The 19,009-nt window shown below is 40.9% G+C and overlaps 1 protein-coding gene across 1 annotated transcript in view; it reads right to left on the bottom strand.

Moving 5' to 3' along the window:
- Window positions 1-19,009, bottom strand: part of Dnah5 (dynein axonemal heavy chain 5) — a 193,492-nt gene that overhangs the window by 116,909 nt on the left and 57,574 nt on the right. Inside the window, exons 26-33 of the mRNA XM_042695192.1 lie at window positions 18,611-18,851; window positions 16,839-17,038; window positions 13,611-13,764; window positions 11,998-12,161; window positions 9,050-9,206; window positions 6,458-6,670; window positions 5,018-5,242; window positions 3,268-3,440 (exon numbers count right to left, since the gene is read on the bottom strand). Of these exons, the coding sequence (XP_042551126.1) occupies window positions 3,268-3,440; window positions 5,018-5,242; window positions 6,458-6,670; window positions 9,050-9,206; window positions 11,998-12,161; window positions 13,611-13,764; window positions 16,839-17,038; window positions 18,611-18,851 (1,527 nt within the window). The remainder of the gene's footprint in view (window positions 1-3,267; window positions 3,441-5,017; window positions 5,243-6,457; window positions 6,671-9,049; window positions 9,207-11,997; window positions 12,162-13,610; window positions 13,765-16,838; window positions 17,039-18,610; window positions 18,852-19,009) is intronic.

Genomic DNA, 19,009 nt, shown 5'->3' with positions numbered 1-19,009 from the left:
TTTATACCTGGGTTTGTATCTTTACATTGGGTTTGCAAATAAACTAAAGTGCTAAATCATCCTATATACATGAAAAATGGGTGAGCAGGCTGGGAGATCCATGGCTTAGTTTCTCTGCACTGAGTGGAGAGAAGAGCCACCGAAAAACCTGCATGGGCAAGAAAGACTTTCAAAGCTTCTCTCTTCGTGCATTTGTGAGACACCCTGAGCATCCCACACAAAAAGGTTAGTAAAGAATGTGTTTTCTGGGCTGGGAAGGTGGCTCAGTGGTAGAGCGCTTGCCTTGCATGCATGAGGCCCTGGGTTCGATTCCTCAGCACCACATAAGTAGAAAAAAGCCAGAGGTGGCGCTGTGGCTCAAGTGGTAGAGCGCTAGCCTTGAGCTGAAGAGCTGAGGGACAGCGCCCAGGCCCAGAGTTCAGGCCCCACGACCAAAACTCCCCCCCCCCAAAAAAAAAAGAATGTGTGTTCTTTCATAGAAAAATCATGATTAACATCTTCACTGTCCCGGGCCCCTATCTGAATTGTCATTTTCTGCCATTCTTGTTATCTGAAGTTAACTATAGTTCAAACATATCAAGTAGACATTTTGAGAGATAAAAAGATTCTCATATAACTTCGTGCAATATATTTTTTATCATTTTCATCCTAAATAATTGTTCATCTCTTACTATGCCTAATTTATTAAGTAAATAGCCTAAGTACATCCACATAGGGAAAAAATACCTATTATACATTCTGTCTGCTAAAGACAGAATCAATACCAGACCGCATCAATATAATAACAGCCAATCGGAGAGCATCCTCCAATGGTCTCGGAACCTACCCCCACAAACACAGAAGGACTCTTATACGTGAACTCTAGTCTCTATTGATTCCAAAAGAAGAAAATGAGAGAGGTTATTGCCTCCCTAAGACTACACAGCTGCTAGAGAGGAGCCGAGTGGTCAAAGAAGACACACATTGTTAGTCCTGTCCGTACTTCCAACGCTTCCAACAAACACTTCCAACAGCCTTGGATTTCCTCTGCCCTTGGTCTTAAGTGACAGCTCTGGTAAAGATAACGCCAGTGCTCTCTGCATGTGCCCAAAAGTAAAAGGAAGGATGGCCGAGTTTGGGAGAAAGGCGCTACGGTTTTACCACGTTAGGATGGCAGCCAGATCATCTGAGATGAGACAGCTCCACCCACATGGTGAGGAGCTAGCGACCCACTGTCCTAATTCTCCAGGGCTGACTGACAGCAAGAGGCTGACAACACACCTGTGAGTGCCCCAGCACTGGATTTTTACAGAATATTCACTTTACTGAGGAGTTCTCTTTTTGTTTCCAGTGAATTCCAATGTCTCACCTTTCACACAATTAACAAAAACAAACACTCATGCATTGGATCAAAATAAACTTTAGAGCCACTTCCACTTACGAAGCTCGCTAGTTTTGCTTTCAAAGTTTTAGTAAGAAAAGAAAAAGAAGTTGTATACTATGACCCATGAAAATTGGAATGAATTGGAATGAATTTTACAGGACAGAAAATAAACTACTCAATCATTTTGAAAAACAGACCTTTTCTTCTTCCTCTCTCTCACTTTCTGATTTCTGTTATATTTAAATTTCTACCATAAAGTAGCAAATTTGGAAATAACCACTTCTTCCAGTTCTTTGGGAAATATTTATTCAGCACTTAGTATCTAACAGAACTGTAGTAGTGAATAGACTGAATGAAAACCACACTTCCAGGAGTTTATGAAAGGAAATGCTTATTTAAAATGGATAAAAATGGAAAAAGAAGTTGAGCAGGGCAACTGTACCGCCACCACTGTGGGGGGGGGGGGGGGGGGGGCGAGCCCAAAACTCTTCCAGAGTGACATTCATGAGGAGAACGGAAGGAAAGGAGGAAGTGATACAATCACATACTAAAGAAATGGCTCAGGACAAGAGAGGACAAGTCCAAGGCCTTTGAGGCAGCGTGTGTGCTACACCTGTTTAAGGAATAGCTAAGGAGCAGGTGTCTGGAACTGAAAGAGAAAAGGAAAAGAATGTACAGGGGCCAGCTCACACCAGGCCTGCTAGGCTACAAAGATGCTAGCTTCTGCTTTGTATGAGGTGGAACCTCAATTGAGGGCTGGGGGATAAGAAGTGACAAGGTAAGACTCACGTTCCGGTGCATGACTGGAGCCTACACTGTGGAGGGCAATAATGGACAGGGAAATTAGTTAAAAGACAATCACTGTAATCCGAACTACTCAGGAGGCTGAGATCTAAGAATCACTGTTTGAGGCCAACCCAGGCAGGAAAATCTATGAGACTCCTATCTCCAACAAACTACTGAAAGAACCAGAAGTAGAGCTGTGGCTCAATGTTAGAGCATCTAGTATTGATGAAAAAAAGGTCAGGGATAGCACTCTGGCCCTGAGTTCAAGCCCCAGGACTGGCCTTCAGGAAGGAAAGGAAGGGAAGGACATGGTGGTGCTTTGGAAGGAAGGAGCTAGGGTAATTGTCCACTATCCCAAAGGCAATTCCTACTTGGGAGCTCTTCACAGTTTTAAACTAATATTATTGACAAATCATTAAGTGTGTGCCTTCAAAGAGTACAACCATACTTTGCTTTGCATACAATGCAGAATGATTAAATCAAGCCAAACAGTTATAATAAGTATTTAGTGGATTTCTTAACAGAGAACTTAAAATGTGGCTGACATCACAAAGGTCAAATTAGACTAAGTGAAGTACTGACTTCTAATCCTGGAAGGGACCTAGGGGCTGCCCAGTTCATGGCAGAGTCCAGGGAGGTACGATGGGGCTCTGCCTAATGAAACTGGTAAATGACAGGCAAGGAGCAGAAGTGAACTTCCTGTGTGCCAGCCACTGAGAAGCATGCTCTCACCTGCACTGTTACCCCATTTCTACCTGTCTTTTTGGGAAGGAGTGCAGTAACTAATGAAGCCTTCAAGGCGCACTGTGATCTACACCTAGTGACATACCGCCATTAGCTGCCTTTCTTGCCTGTTGAACATCCACAGAGGCATTTACACTTTGCCTCTGTAAGACTGAGGCGGAGGGGGCCAGGTCTATTACGAACACCAACATAAATCCCATGTGAAGACACAGGTGGGAAACAGAAATAAGGACTTGCAAACGCTTTGTTAGGAAAGAGTTTCCAAGCCCTACAGAGACATGAAGCTAATGCCTTCCCTCCACACAACCTAAGAGAATAAAACTGTTGGATGGGAGGGGAGAAGAGGGTTTGAAATCACCGAATCTTTCCATCACCTGTCTGTGAGTGGAGTTATGACAAGCCTGTCAGTGCAGCCTAAAAATTCATTCTGGTATATGAAAGCCACATCTGTGATGTGGATGTTCATCTTGTCAGAGTCTTCGTTAAAGTAAAACCTGCACTGTTTCAACCACTCAAAGTCTGTAGGGCTCTTGACATGCAGATGACACTGAAATGCAAAAGGTGTAGGTTAAAATTGAGATGGGAATCATTTATTCCATAGGCATTAGCAGTTATTTATGCAGATCATAAAGTACAGTCATTATATTCGATGTATATTATGTAAAAATTGAACTCTGTAACTTGAGCATAGGGATGGGGGGAGGGAGGAATGGGAGAGAAGAATGGAAGGTGTGACATTGATCAACATGTATTATACTCATAGCCTGACTTATGGAATTGTAACCTCTTTGAACAAATACTTAATTTTTATGGAACTAAAAGACTACCCAATAAGTCAGACACATCAATTATCATCACCTAGCCTATTCAGTTATTGATCAACAAAGAAAGTTCAGAAGACATGGGTAAAGGAAAACCTAGCACAATCAATTGTGCCCCACCAATTTAAATGGCCTAGGTTAAGGGTGAGACTTGCTTTTTGTTTTTTTGTTTTTTTACAGTACACCCCTTAATGCCCCAAATCAGAACATTTCAAATACAATCCCACAAATACATAGTCCACAAAATACAGTCTGTAGAAAGCATGTTAAGACACAAAGAAGAAGTAAACAATGTCATTAGGAAAAAACCTATTAAGATTATGACAATGCTCACTACTGAATTGTTTTTTAATCTTTTAATTATTTTTTCTATGAACTTGTAGCAGACCAAGACTTTGAATGTCTAAATGGCAGTGCATTATTGCTCAAGCAATGCCTTTGTCAACATTTTTAAACCAAAATTTTAAGCCATTCTAACCATTTTTCTTGACAAATAAGAAATCTGAAATTACCCTGAGCCCTTTATTTCTGAGAGGCAAACTGTGTGCTTAACTATTAAGAGAGGAGATTAGCACAAAGGAGCTTGAATGTGCTGTCTTTTTACTTCCATTCCATCAGCACCAATCTTTCATAATCTTTTTTACATAATGGGGTTGAGACACAATCCAGAAAATTATTATGAAAGTAAGAGGTCTAGCCTCTTATCTAATGTTGTATTTCACAGCAGAAGGCAAATTTCATTTCTTTTCACATTTCACAGTTCTGTAACTTCCCAGCCCTCCCTTCTACCACATTGTCTCCTTCAAGGAAGAAATCCTGCACAAGACCTGAAGGTCACAAGCTATATTAAGAAAGACTACTTTATAATCAGTGACATAATATGTAGAAAGACCTATAGGATGGGATTTATAGAAATCCCTAAAAGAAAACCTAACAAGCTCTAGCTAGCAATACTAGTTATCATACAGCAGGAATATAGCAAGAAATTAGTAATTTTCCACCACGTGGAAATGCCACGTGACATTTTAGCATTTCAGATTATCATACAGAGAACTTGTAAGTGCAGCCTAGCCTACTGTGCTTCAGTAACACAGTATAGATCATCAGAACACATCTGAAATTTTGATTCAAGGTTGAAAAGAAAGCCTGGAAAACAAGCTCAGATCAGAAAGATGCCTCTGCCTGAATTTAACCTTTTCCTTGAATTCAGTCAACCTAATTCCAGTGAGTAAACATGGACAGTGTCTAGTGTGGGTTGTTTATTTCTTTTTTGTATATGCCAGTGAATTTATCAAGGACTTACCAACTCATCAAAGATATCCCTTTGGTGCACATGAATAGTAATCAAAGTCTCATATTTCACTCGCTCCATGGAGCTCAGGTCCTTTGTGGTGATGTCAATCAGTGTGTTTAGTAGTTCCAAGAAAGACTGATTGGTTTTCTGCATGATTTTTTTATCAAACTTGGCATTTCTAAGGGCTTCTTCTGAATCTCGGGTCCATATCATTTGAATTCCTAATAATCCAACCTTATGGGAAGTTTAATAAGGTATTTAATAAGACATATTTACATATTGCATTATAAGGTAGACACAGCATAATGAATAATTATAATTATTATGTAAATGTAGTGACCAGTACATCATTTTAATCATTTTTAAAACCCATGGAAACTCTATTTGTATTACTTACCTGGCAATTAAATATAAAATGCCCTATGATGTCACTGTAAGTTTTATCATAATTTTAAATCAGCTATCTTTAACTCATATTTCTCTCTAGTATAGATTTTAAGTTATTTGCAGGTAAAAAGTATGTCTTAAACTGACTTTTCCCAAACTACCACAATGCTTATACATAAAAGATATTCATGGAGCTGGGAAGGTGGCTCAGTGGTAGAGTACTTGCCTCACATGCATGAGGCCCTGGGTTCAATTCCTCAGCACCACGTAAACAGAAAAAGCTGGAAGTGGCACTGTGGTTCAAGTGGGAGAGTGCTAGCCTTGAGCTGAAGAACTGAGGGACAGTGCCCAGGCCCAGAGTTCAAGCCTCAGGACTGACAAAAAAAATATTAAAAAAAGATATTCACAATATCTTTACTGATCAAAAAGACTAAGAAAACACTGTTCCCTGTTAGTTTGGGTGTTCCCTGTTAGTGTGTGTGTGTGTGTGTGTGTGTGTGTGTGTGTGTGTGTGTCTGTGTGTGTTTGTGTGTGTGTGTGTGTGTGTCTGTGTGTGTGTGTGTGTGTGTGTGTGTGTTTGAGTGGGGAGGTGTTTGGTACCAGTTCTGGGGCTTGAAATCAGGGCCCGAGATTCTTTTTCTCAATGTTAGTGTTCTACCACTTGAATCACAAAGTTTTTTCTGAGTAGTTTATTGGAGATAAGAGTCTCATGGACTTTCCTGCCCAGGTTGGCTTTGAACTGCGATCGATCCTCAGATCTCAGCCTCCAGAGTAGCTAGTATGAGCCACCAGTGCCCAGCTTGTTCCCTGTCTTAAGTTGGAAAAAATAGGTCAAGTTCTGGACAACACAAATGAATAGTTAAGCCTATATGTAATATATGTGTGTGTTTATCCAAATAATTCTAATTGAAGTCTTTTAAGTTTATCCATATTTAATAAATTATGAAAATTGTAAAATTAGTCCAGAGTTAAATTAGGCCATCGTGAAGTTCACCAGAGGTGATATCTGAGATTTAAGATGACTATTTTATAGAAAATACTTTCCAATTTCAAAACACTGACCTGAGCAGGGAAAGAAGAGAGAAATTCAATCAACTGGAAACCCATTTCTTGAATATTCGCAGCTGCCTGCCGAATCACTCGGTGTAATGAAGCCTGGGACTCCTCTAAGAGATTATTGAGCCACACTTCCACATTGCCCTCGGCCATGACAGGTTTTTCCAAGTCTATCGTCTCACCCTCTCGTGAGGAAACTGACAAGATTCGGTCGTAGATCTGTGATAGAAGATAAGAGGGGAAAAAAATCTGTATTCAGAACTTTTTAAGGAAAGTTAAAGTACCGATCATAAAATAAAAGGCAATACTTGATGCAAAGTGATTTTCAAAACATCAAAAGTTAGCCATGAAATCTATAATGGAGTCACAAACAATACATAGCCTAAGGGAGAAAATCTGTTCTCTAAAAAAATAAATAATAAATGGATAAAGAAAAATTTTAAAAATAGAAATGGTAGCTGGATACCGGTGGCTTATGCCTGTAATCCTAGCTACTCAGGAGGATGAGATCTGAGGATTGTGGTTCAAAGCCAGCCTGGACAGGAAACTCCATGAGACTTTAATAAACTACTCAAAAAAGCCAGAAGTCGCACTGTGGTAGAGCTATCACCTTGAGCAAAAGAAGTTCAGGGACAGCGCCCAGGCCCAGAGTTCAAGCCCAGCACTGCCCACCCCCAAAAAATGAAATGAGCCTATATCCAACACAGAATTAGCCAGTTGACATTAAAACAACCTGGTCAATCCAGTTGAGGAGGACAAAGCAATTACAAAGTTATTCCAGCTCTGTGCCAAATTAGAGCCTGATCTCACAGCCAATGTTTTCTCATCAAATACACTCCCTGCCTGGCCATTGCATTCAGCCTCTATGCAGAAAGGCATGAGGAGAAGGACATAGTATTTCAAGTAACAAGACTCAGGTTCTACTGGTTCTCTTTCATGCAGTGCTGAGAATACATTTCTTGCTCCCATCTGGTCATTAAAAATCACACATGTCCTGCTTCCCTACCAGCCTCACACTGTTTGCAGAAATTCAATAAAAATAACACAACTTATTAAATAAATATGAATGTTTGTTTCTGCTATTTGATGAAAAGGAATCTTTTTTCTTTGGGGCTCAAACTTAGTACTGTGCTGATAAAGTCTTCCTCAGTTCTAGACAGAAGTGCTTAGCAAGAAGCTGATGGATCTTAAGTTTCAGGGCTTCTCACCAACATGGATACTTTCCATGTTTTTTAACAATGTTAATCTCTATAATTTTGTAAGGTTCAAGACTCACAAAACCAAGATCTCCCCTTCTCCTACCTGGTTCTTGTAATCATATGGTAAGAATAGGAAAGACAAAAGCCTGTCACCCCATCATAAGTGAAAGTTTCCTGATAGGCCTCCCTATCTGACTTGTGCTGAATTTAAGCAGCATCATAATTATTCACATCCAAAATTGTTAGCGATTTAACTGCCAAATTTCAATGTCACACTGCTTAAAAATAACTTCAGTGTTGAGTATGATCCATTCTTTCTTAAAACGTCAGGACAAGCTTTATTCTTGCACATTGGTAGGTGTTCAACCACAATGACTAGTTCTTTTTTTTTTTTTTTTGGTCAATCATGGGGCTTGAACTCTGGGCCTGGGCGCTGTCCCTCATCTCTTCAGCTCAAGGCTAGCGCTCCACCACTAGAGCCACTGCACCACTTCTGGTTTTCTGAGCGGTTAATTGGAGATAAGAGTCTCATAGACTTTCCTGCTGGCTTTGAACCACGATCCTCAGATCTCAGCCTTCTGAGTAGCTAGGATTACAGATGTGAGCCACCAGCGTCTGGCTTTTAAAGACTAGTTCTTAACTGCTTAGAATGCAGTAGCTCTGCCACTGCACTACCTGCACTCCAGACACTCCATTTGTTTACCTCGCTGTCTCTTCTACCAGACCACGAGTCCCTGCGCCTGTGTATTCCCATTAACAAACACAATATCTGGCATGTAGTAGTTACTCTATAAACTAAATTGCATGCAATCATGGATAAATTGATGTTACTAAGGGTTTATATGAGGTACTAGGTAACTGAATACAATGCTAGAAGAGACGGGTCACTTTACTAAGGATTTGGGTAAAAGAATAGAGCAAACAAAATCCAGCTATAAGATTATTCTCCCAGTTGAATGACTTCCTTTCCATCCCATACAACCTCACGGTATTAAAAACACAGTAGTAGTATGAATCAAAATAAAATAAAATAATGAAGGTGATTTAAGAATGCATGCCAAAAACTTCTGAAGCCTGACAAAAGCAATTAATCCCTACAGAAATTCTGTTTCGGGTACAACATTGTAAGCAGTTGATTTGTCTTATTAACTTTCTAAGTAGTTAACTGGCTTATAAATTCATGGATTCCACACACCATGCAATCTTGATCCCATTCAAACTATTATTGACATTCAAATGTACACCTTGGATGACGAGACCATATGGTTCTGAAGGTAAAGTTAGCCCCCAAAGTTTGTTTTAGTCAGGATCCCAGCAGTAAGGACAATGAAGTAATCGTTTATAAATAGAGCATTGGAGTAGCTTCAAGATGGTAGCCAACAATTCAAATGGGGCAGACCTTGTCGTGAAACTTGACAGTTTTAATGTTGTCAAATACATTCAGCAAATGAGCCTGGATTGTGTGGGAGTCCGAAGCCTGCCCCAAAATCTCCAGAAGAGCAGGATCTGAGACAAAGAAGAACCGAGGAAAGCAAACTCGTTTTTTCTCCAAGTACCTAAACAGGGAAGAAAAGAATACATGTTTGTAAATAACACAAAGCTGACCTTTCTCAAAATTAATAAACCTGGATGAAAGGAGAAATTGTGCAACAATCTGATTTTCCCACATGATTTGATGCCTTTGGTTCATCAGGAATTTTGTCAAACCTAACATATAAAACATCTTGTACTGCTTTTGTAGAGAACACAATAAAATAGACACAGAGTGTTTGGTGTGATCTTTATATAGCAAAATCCCACATAATATCGAAAACATCTTAAAAGAAAGTTGAATAAGCACATCATTGGAACAGAGGTGAAATCCAAAGATGGATGAACCTCATAAGGGTCCCTGACTCCCAGGAGCTACCACAAGGCAGAGCACATACCTGCCACTGAGCTGCTCCCAGTGGACTAGTGTACATTTGCTTGATGCTAAAGCAGTCCCTCGGGCTGCAATGATTTTCCTATTTATACCTCTCCATCTTCACTTTATGATATATTTTGTCCTCATTTTCATGGCCATATTTTTTAGGTGTGAGGGATTTTTTTCATTGTTTGAATTTTAATTTAAACCTTCTTTGTGTTGTCTTTACATTCTATTTTGTTTCCTAAACTTTATTGTTCTCTTTTCGTTTGCTTTGCTCTCGTGTTTTGGAACAGGCTGTCATCCTCTTGTCAGGACAAAGCAATTCTCCTGCCTCAGCCTGCCAAGGGGCTGAAGCTACAGGTGCACCATTCCAGCCTTACAGTGATTGTCATTATCATAGCTTTCTGAAATTTTACTGGTGGTTTTAAATTTGGGGGGTGTCTCACATTTCTATGTTTTCTTGTTATTAGTATTACTAATCATCCCAATATCATAGCAGAATTCTCATCCTAGGAACATGCTTTTTCCTAAGGGACTCAGTGCATCAGAAACCAGAGCTTGATGGGAACCTCTCCACACACATGTGAGGATGGGCAAGGGTCTAGAATCGAATTCTGGCCTCGTGTGGCTGAGCAGCCTGCACAGGCTGGGGCAAAAGCTAAATTCTTCAAGAAAAAAAAAAGGGGGGCTTTTTCCCAAAAAAGAAGGCAAAGGAAAAAAAGGAGACGTAAGGGAAAACTCATACTAAGTAAGGAATTTGTAGAAGAAATGGCCATGTCTGCTCTCATGATGGTGAATGAGCCTTGGTAGGGGTCGTGGGGAGCTATAAATAATCCTCTAACTCTCAGCCATGAGGCACAGGAAACCCTCATCACTAGCTCCTGTGGCAGGTGCATCTATTTATTTTGTAAAAAAAAAAAAAATTGCAGGCTGTCCTCAAAACAGAGAGGAGACGGGATTAAAAAGCAGAGACCGACCAAGGAGTATTCTCTTCTACCTCTTGTTTTCTTACTCTTACTTTTGTGCTACAAAGTTTAATTTGGTCGTAGGTTTTTCTTTTCTTAGTTTTATTTCTTTAAAAATCGCAATGTTGTATAACTTTGATTTTTATTCTTAATAACTTCCCTGTGAAGTTGTATTCCTTATTTCTTATCCTCCTTGAAGCAGTCTGCTCTGAGTCCTAGGAAGCGGGGAGTGTTTTTATCCAGGCAGACCAGGCTGGGAGGAGACATGTAGGAATACCATCTCTATGATGAGAAAAGGAAACCTTGAACAAGTTTGCACTTAACTTCCACATGAATTATGATTGAGCAGCATGAAAATGCTGCCCGTCTATGCTGGTTTTCAATAGCATGGGAGAGTATACTTTTTATGTAAATGAGAGAAGTCAAGTGTTTACACTGGACTTACATGAAACCTCTGTTAACAATCAAAAGACAAAAAAAGAAGGAAGAGCAAGAAGAGGAGGAGGAGGAGGAAGAAGAAGACAATTTTACAGTAGACTGTCTCTGAAGAGTTATAGAACAGTGCAAAAATGTCAAGTGATATAGTAAGATATGTGCATAGTAAGAAGAATAAAGCAATAGAAAGATAGAGGTGTATGTCTGTGTGCATGCAGGCATGCATGTGTTTGTGTCTGTCTGTCTGTCTGTCGGTCTGTCTGTCTGTCTGTCTATGGCAGCAGATGAGGGATGAGGAAGAGAGGGATGTGCAGCCATCCTTGCTGTGGACAGGCTATGGATGATCCCTCAGCAAGGTTTTCAGTGGTGACTGAACCCGCACGCTCCCCAGTGATTCCTGCCCATCGGTCCTCCATCTGGAACCTAGGAGCATGAATCTCCAATGGTCCCTACAACACAGTTGGCTATGCTAAGTAAACATCATGGTTTTAAAAAATGGCACAGCATGAAACATTAAAAACAAACTTTTTGCCACATGACCTTCACTATATTATTTGACTTAATATGGTAAGCTGATCAAAATCACTAATCCTTCAGAGTCTATTTTTCTTTAAAAAATGTATTTTGGGGGCTGGGAAGTTGGCTCAGTGGCACAGCACTTGCCTTGCATGCATGAGGCCCTGGGTTCAATTCCTCAGCACCACATAAGCAAAAAGAAAAAAGCTGAAGTGGCACTGTGGCTCAAGTGGTAGAGCGCTAGCTTTGAGCTGAAGAGCTGAGGGACAGCACTCAGGCCCAGAGTTCAGGCCCCACGATGGGACCAAAAAAAAACTGTATTTTGGACCACTTCCTTATAAGAGTACAAATATAGTTAAGCATTCAGTGAGAATGTAAGGCTTGGAAGGCTCAATTTTATCTCTAAAAGCCCTTTACACAGGAAGTAAACCTTAGTAAATAAGACAAATTGGGCAAATGCTAACAATTCTCTCTGCTTCCCCTGTTGTCTCCAGGACCCCAAGGCCTTTCAAGTGAACTTACCCAGTAAGGGATTTCTGGCATATCTCCAGTTGCTCCAACAAGTGTGGTAAAAGCTGTCCCATGGTTTCATCTCCGACACAACACTGAACCACAGTTGGCATCTCATGTGCCCGAGTCATGATCTTCACCCAAGATTTGTCTATATTGGAAAAGCGCTTGGCTTCCTAAGAGAAAACAAAGCAACAGCACATCTGGACCTCTCTGCCCTCTTGGGAGCAAAACACTCTTAAATCACTAGCTGAGGCCAGAGGCCTATCCAAGCCAGATTTCCATGCTATAGATGCATGATCCGCACATGCTCTATCCTTCCTGGGTCTTCTGTAGCATATCATCCCCTTTTAAGTGACAATCTCTAGCTCAACCCTGTCACTGCTGTTGTGTTAAGTAAAAACAGGAAACAGATATAACAAGGATAATTCAGGAGGAAATGACATTTCCCATTGTTTTCAAGGAGTATCTCTAAATGGGGTGAATTTTCTATTTTCAAAGTTTTTACCCTGACCACAATATTGTTGCTGATTGGCAAAAAAAAATATTAATAATAACATTGGCATAAAATAAATTGTAGTAATAACTAATATTGCAAAAAATTATTTTTTCTAGAAAAGTGGAAAATTTACATATAATTTACATATAATTTTGAAAGGATATGAATAACACTTTTTCTTTAAAATTTTATTTGTATTAAAAAGTATATATATATATTTTATATATATGTATATATAACCAGATATGAGAGCAAGAAGCTCCACTTTGATCCTTAAATAGTCCATGTGGAAGTTTCCATTAAGCCCAATATTCTTCTACCAAGAAGAAAAGCATGTACAAATATACAAGCAAAAATGAATAAATACTAAAAAAAATTACTGTGTGAATACTGCTGGCCAAAAAATGAGTGTGGTTTACAAATGATTAAGAGATCTGCCTACTTCAGTTAAACTTCAAACTAACCAAAGGGAAAGCTATGAGGACTAAAATAAGAGAACATTCATGCAGCGTAATCATGCCCCCTAACTCAAAGAGATTGCTCAAATGTTATAATTTAACAAACAACTTGTAGTAATTGAATAAGAGTTCTTGAGATGTGTTTAAAATCTCAAAATATGCCCATATATACCTAACAAGATAATTACAATTTGATGAGAAAAATATAGCCAGTATCTTGAGAAAAAGGCCTTTGTGTGTTAGAACATTTTCCTGCAGCTTTCCTCCACCCTTTAATTTTACAGTACAGATATAATTGCGCATACATTATTTTAAAATTTCAGTAATAAAAGAAGAAATTATCCAACCATTGTCAAGATAACTATGCCATAATTCCACACTGTTCCCAATTCTACCTTCAAATTATCTGCTGAAGCATATCAATTACACAGGAATTCGTCCTTTTGTTTCTTTAAGCTCTGGATTCCTTACCAAACATTGCAGTTTTATAGCAGTCTTACTCTTTGATAGTCACCTTTTCCTTCCCACAATTCCTTTGAATACTAAAAGAATGAGCTTCAAAAATAAAATGACGAGGGGAGAGGCTTTCCGCTTTCTTAAAGAGGCGATGTTCCTAGATTTTTTTTCTAATTGGAGAATCTGATGAAATCATAAACAAAATCCCAAACCTTGGGCAGCTGCTTGGCAATGTCTCCTCCCACAAAGACAGCTTCTAGATAAATCCACAAGTTTTGCACAGTCATCCAGTTCTCAATGATGTCTGTGGCGTTGGAAAGGTACTGCACCCATTTCTGAATCTGAGCTTTGAACGGCATATTGTACCTAAAATTTTAAAAATGTGTTCAGTATGCTGTATTGGTTGTATTAGTGTTGTTAGCAAATTTAAAATTCTTTTTTTAACTTGATTTTTTTTCTTAGTGTCAGGTGGGGGATACATGTAATCCCACCCACTGAGAGGAGCAGACAGGAAGATCCTATTCCAACACCCACCCCAAGACAGAAAACAAGACTCTATCCAAAACAAATACACAAATAAGGTTTAAGGGGGGGGGGGGCTTAAAGAGTGAGTCAGGTGGTAGTGTCCATCTATTAAGTGCAAGGACCTGAATTCAACTCTAGTACTAACAAAATGATGATGATGATGATGATGATGATAGGTATTATTTTTAATCTGCTTCTTACAACTTCAATTACATCGCTCTCTTTTGAAGGAATGTTAGTTATCAAGTGATACATTTTATCGCATTATCTTAGTCTAGATAATTTTTATTTTGAACTAGATCACGAAGAATAGTAAAAGACTCCTAATCTAAAGAACAAATCAGGCATGAGATTCAATTCAACCCAGCCCTGGAAGCACTGGCCAAGAAAATCATACTCTCTCTAAAGCCTTTCTTGTCTATTTCATGAAGTCTCTAGTTTTCCACAAAATATAAAGCAATTAGAGGGTCACTGATGGGAATTAGACAACAAACGCCAGTTTCCACTATGATAATAACACCAGAACTTCGTTAGCCTCTTCTGGATCTCTTTCTAACTTCCAGTTACCTGTGTCTAATCCATTTATGTCTCTATGTGCCTGCATAAAACCTTATGCACGTACATGTGTACACTCCAATGACCACTTTGCTGCCTCTCCTATCGTTAGTCTGTCTTCCCTTTTGGATCTTTGAGTCAGAGCTTCTAGAGGCCTCCCAATGTCATTTTTCTCTTTTGATGAATACAGAGCCTCACTTCTAGGTAGGCTCCTAGCGACCCAACTAAAACACAGTGTTTCCACGCCCCCTTGGTCACCGTGTGCAGTCATAGGCCTGAGCTGCACACCATTAGTTCCTAGCCTTTCGCTGTCCATTTGGGAAGCATCCAAATCAACTGATGCTCCCCTGGCCACCCAGGCACGGAGATGTCTAAAAGTTCCCTAGGCGAACCTGGTGTGTGTGAAGGTGGAGAAGCCTGAGGTATGAGCGACTGTATTGGATAAAAGTGGTGATGTAGAGAATGAGGTCAGAAGAATGAGTCAGACAAAGCTTAGGCCCCTGATCATAAAGTGGAATCCATCTTTAATCTTGAACCACCTACCCTGAGACTTCTTTTACAACAGAAGGTTACAAACTTCTATCTTTTATGAGTAATTTTGTAGGCGGTGCTTCTGTTGCTAAAGAACAATTTTATTCCAAAATAATTGTACAGCAAACCTTGCCTTGTTTTGTAGATGTATTGCATGTAACTTTGACCAAGCAGGAAATCATAATTCTTTTTCAATCTCAGTAGAGATTTAAAAGACAAAAATGTTCAATTCCTACATGCACATTAGACAGGCTCAGTGGATGAGAAGCAATCAGTTAGTATGACATTATCATCAGTGCTGCTTAAATCAGTGTATGGCCTGATGAGTGCTCCTCTGCTCTCAATTTTGTGAGAACACGCCTCCCAAGGAACAAATGGTGCCTGGAAGACAAATCAACAGTGTATATGCTTAATTTAAGTGAGAAAGTAAAGAGTTTAGATCTGTTGAAGGTAGAGTGTCTTGAGCTGATGTTGGGTGGTGTGCAGCAAAAATGAACCAAGTATCTGCAATGTAGTGTTGAACTCTATGTAGCAGCATCTCGTTGGACTCTAGCCATACCAAAGACCTACTACACAGCCTCACAGCAGTGGACGCTCATCTTTCTTACCCCTTTACTGATCTCTCAAGCCCTATAGAATAGGAAATCTACTCAAAGTCTTCTCAAATATTAGTCATAGGAACAAAAATTTTAATTTCTGTCTTCTTAATGTAATTGCATTAATATTCCACACATTTCTGCAGTTTGTGTTGCCATTGTTCATTTTTCTCAGTGGAGTAAGCTGGATGTGGTAACACATGTCTGGAATCCCAGTTACAATAGGAAACATAAATTAGGTGGATCACAAGCATGGTCCACACCCAGACAGAAAGTAAGACTTCATTTCAAAAATAACCAGGGCGAAAAGAGTTAAATGTGTGGCTCAGTAATACTGCCACAAAGGAAAAAGAAAGAAGGAAGGAAAGAAGGAAGGGAGGAAGGGAGGAAGGGAGGGAGGGAGGGAGGGAGGGAGGAAGGGAGGAAGGAAGGAAGGGAGGAAGGGAGGGAGGGAGGGAGGGAGGGAGGAAGGGATGGAGGGAGGGAGGGAGGGAGGGAGAAAGGGAGGAAGGAAGGAAGGAACGGAGGGAGGGAGGGAGGGAGGGAGGGAGGGAGGGAGGGAGGGAGGGCAGGCATATTAAAAGGAATGAAGTAGATTAAAGGCAGAATTGATATCTCAATGTTGTTCACATGTTACACAATTACCATATTTGAAATTTTAGTGAACAGCAACTACTTTTGGAAAGAGCACAGGGAATCCCATTGCTTAAGTGCAAGTTAATGAATATAATTTCCATGTCCAAAATGTGGCAGGTTAGCTGAGACTACCATCAAATGGCCAGATAGACGTGAGAGACTCCATCCATCTCTGTAGGAATTACATTCAAAGGTCTCTATTCAATGCACCATCTCACTGAAATGTGGACACAACAAAGAGCTGACAAGAAGGTTTCCCAAGTGGAATGGAATATTCTGGAATGCAGAACGTTGCTCCCACTGGAACGTGGAGCTGTGCTGCCGGCCATGGCAAGGCTGGTCAGCAGCAAAGCTGCACCGCTCAGTGAGATCCAAGTGGCTGATTACATGCAGTGTGACTGCTCCCAAGTCTCAAGGACACATCCCATCCCCAATGAGAGGATCGTGAAACAGAACCAGTGTGAAGCGTGCTGTGCCAAAGGCTGCCAACTCTGAGCAGCACTGAAGGGAGCACTGCAATGAATTTGTAGTCACTTCCCTCGAAATGTTTCCTAAGGTTCTCAAACGTAAGGAAAAAAGGACACGCGGCTCGCTTACCTGTTGCTCAAGAGAGAGCCCAGCAGCATCAGGCTGTCCTCCATGCTGGCGATGATTTCCGCGGTACTGTCCCCTCGCAGGAGCAGTTCTCCACGGGTTTTAAAGCTGCCAAACGTGAACGTTTTGTTGTCCCATTCACTGACCACTTGCTTCAGCTTCTGTTCAATGTCTCTTTCCTTCACTGCGCTGATGCAGATGTCCTGTCAACATGCAAGCTCTCATTCTACCCCATGAAAGTGGTAGTAAGAGTCTAGGTTGGATAGAGATCCCGTATTCACTATTTGCTCCATACACTTCTAAAGCATGTGTGTTTCCAGCTGTCAGGTACAATGGAACAAAGAGTGTGTGTGTGTGTGTGTGTGTGTGTGTGTGTGTGTGTGGTGTATGTGTGTGTAGATACATGGACATATACATGACTCCCCAGAGCATCTGTGTATACAAGTTTCCACCCAACTATATCAAAAAGAGGACAGAAAAGATACAACCACCTTCTCAATCTTGAACTTCAATTACTCAAAAAGTCACTGCTCCTGTTACCTCTAGTCAATGAATGCTACATGAGAGAGAGAAAGCAGGAAAAACCTGATTTCTTCCCATCCCTTGTCACTCTCCCAGTCTCCTCTAGAGATTCCTCTTTCCCCAGACCATCAGTCCAGCTCTCTCTTTGCCTCCTCGCTTCTCACACCTCCTTCCCTTTCTGAGTGAGTTTATCCTAGTGGATCCTGACGAGATCCACTTCCGTTCAGCTATTGCCCCTTCTTGGATGTTTAGACCTGGAAAATGCTCAGCACCTGCCCCAAATCAAGACCACAATCTGGGAAACTTGCCATTCCCCCTGAGGCCCAGACACGACCACCGCTGTCTGTAAAATGTATAATCAGCCTTCCAGACTTCTCGCCAAGAAATTCACGGTTCATTCTCAGCCCCTGCCTGTGCTTTCCACATTCCTTCCATCAAGAAAGTCTGCCTCCTTTCACCTCCTGAACATTCCTTGGATCTCTTTTTCCCCTTCATTCATTCATTCATTCCCGCCCCTCTTCCAACAAACCATTATCTCTCAGACTACTCATGATTCCCTGTGGGTCTCATTATCCTCCTCTTGTCCTCGCCCACTTCTTCTCATACATGCCTACCAGTGTGATCTTTACAAATGCAAACCTACATGTGTCTTTGCTTATGGCTAGCCTTTGCTCTCAAGACCAAAACTGGTAATACGTACTAAGTGCACTACACTTCCCCGGCCTCCCCCGCCTCCCCTCCTTCCTCCTCCACACACCAGCACACCTGCTATGCCTCACACATGGTGCGCTCTCCATCTGGAATGTTCTCTGCCATTTCAAAGTCAATCATTGTCCCCGTGCCCCACAGCCATATTCCCCTAACCTAGCCAGACTTGTAGATGCACCCCAGCTTTCCTACTCATGCACCCCCAACTGTCCCCGCCTGAATCATCCCCAGATAGGACAAAATCTTTTATCACAGCATTCTTTTTCTTCGATGTTCTCTGCTACAAGCTCAAAACTATACTTTCATTTACAATGATTAATTATACTCATCATTCAATGATGTGTGAGTGCATAAATGTATCTTTTTTGTTCCCAGAAGAGAATTTATCCACAGCAAGCATTCGATAAACCAGCTGAAGAACGAATGACTGCTGCAGAAAGTCTTCGATTGCCAAGCATGGTTTACTCCCTAATAAAGGGATGCTATAAAAATCCATCTCCTGTCACCATCCGATAGCCCACCACATCACACTCCATCAACTCTACCTCGATTTCTTCTTTGTATTTCAGAAGAGGTGCCTCCATGATATTTCTTAATTTAAAGGTTTCGCTCCCCACATCTAGATGGTGGCCAGTGAGGGCCGCGATTCTCTCCCAGTGCCTCTCCACCATGGCCTTACTGGCCATATACTCCAGCAGAGGGCAGCACTCGCTGAAGTCATCGATGGTCTTCTTCAGGTCCAGAAAAGCCTGCCAGTCCTTCAGTGCCCGGGGCAGCTTCCGACACCTGTGAAGAGGAACCCACAAAGGACACCTAGATAGGAGCCCAGGTATCTGGGGTCTAAGACTGTCCAGGCATCTCAGGCCTACGATTGTAAGCTGGCATTCTGTCAAGAACAGTCTTTTCAAACACCTGTCTCATTTTGAAATCTTATGACATAGAGA

The sequence above is a fragment of the Dipodomys spectabilis genome, unplaced genomic scaffold (assembly GCF_019054845.1).
Source record: "Dipodomys spectabilis isolate Male_0828 unplaced genomic scaffold, ASM1905484v1 ptg000179l, whole genome shotgun sequence".
In the NCBI taxonomy this organism is placed as follows: domain Eukaryota; kingdom Metazoa; phylum Chordata; class Mammalia; order Rodentia; family Heteromyidae; genus Dipodomys; species Dipodomys spectabilis.
The sequence above is the reverse complement of the archived record's forward strand: the minus strand, read 5'-3'. Positions and strand labels throughout refer to the sequence as shown.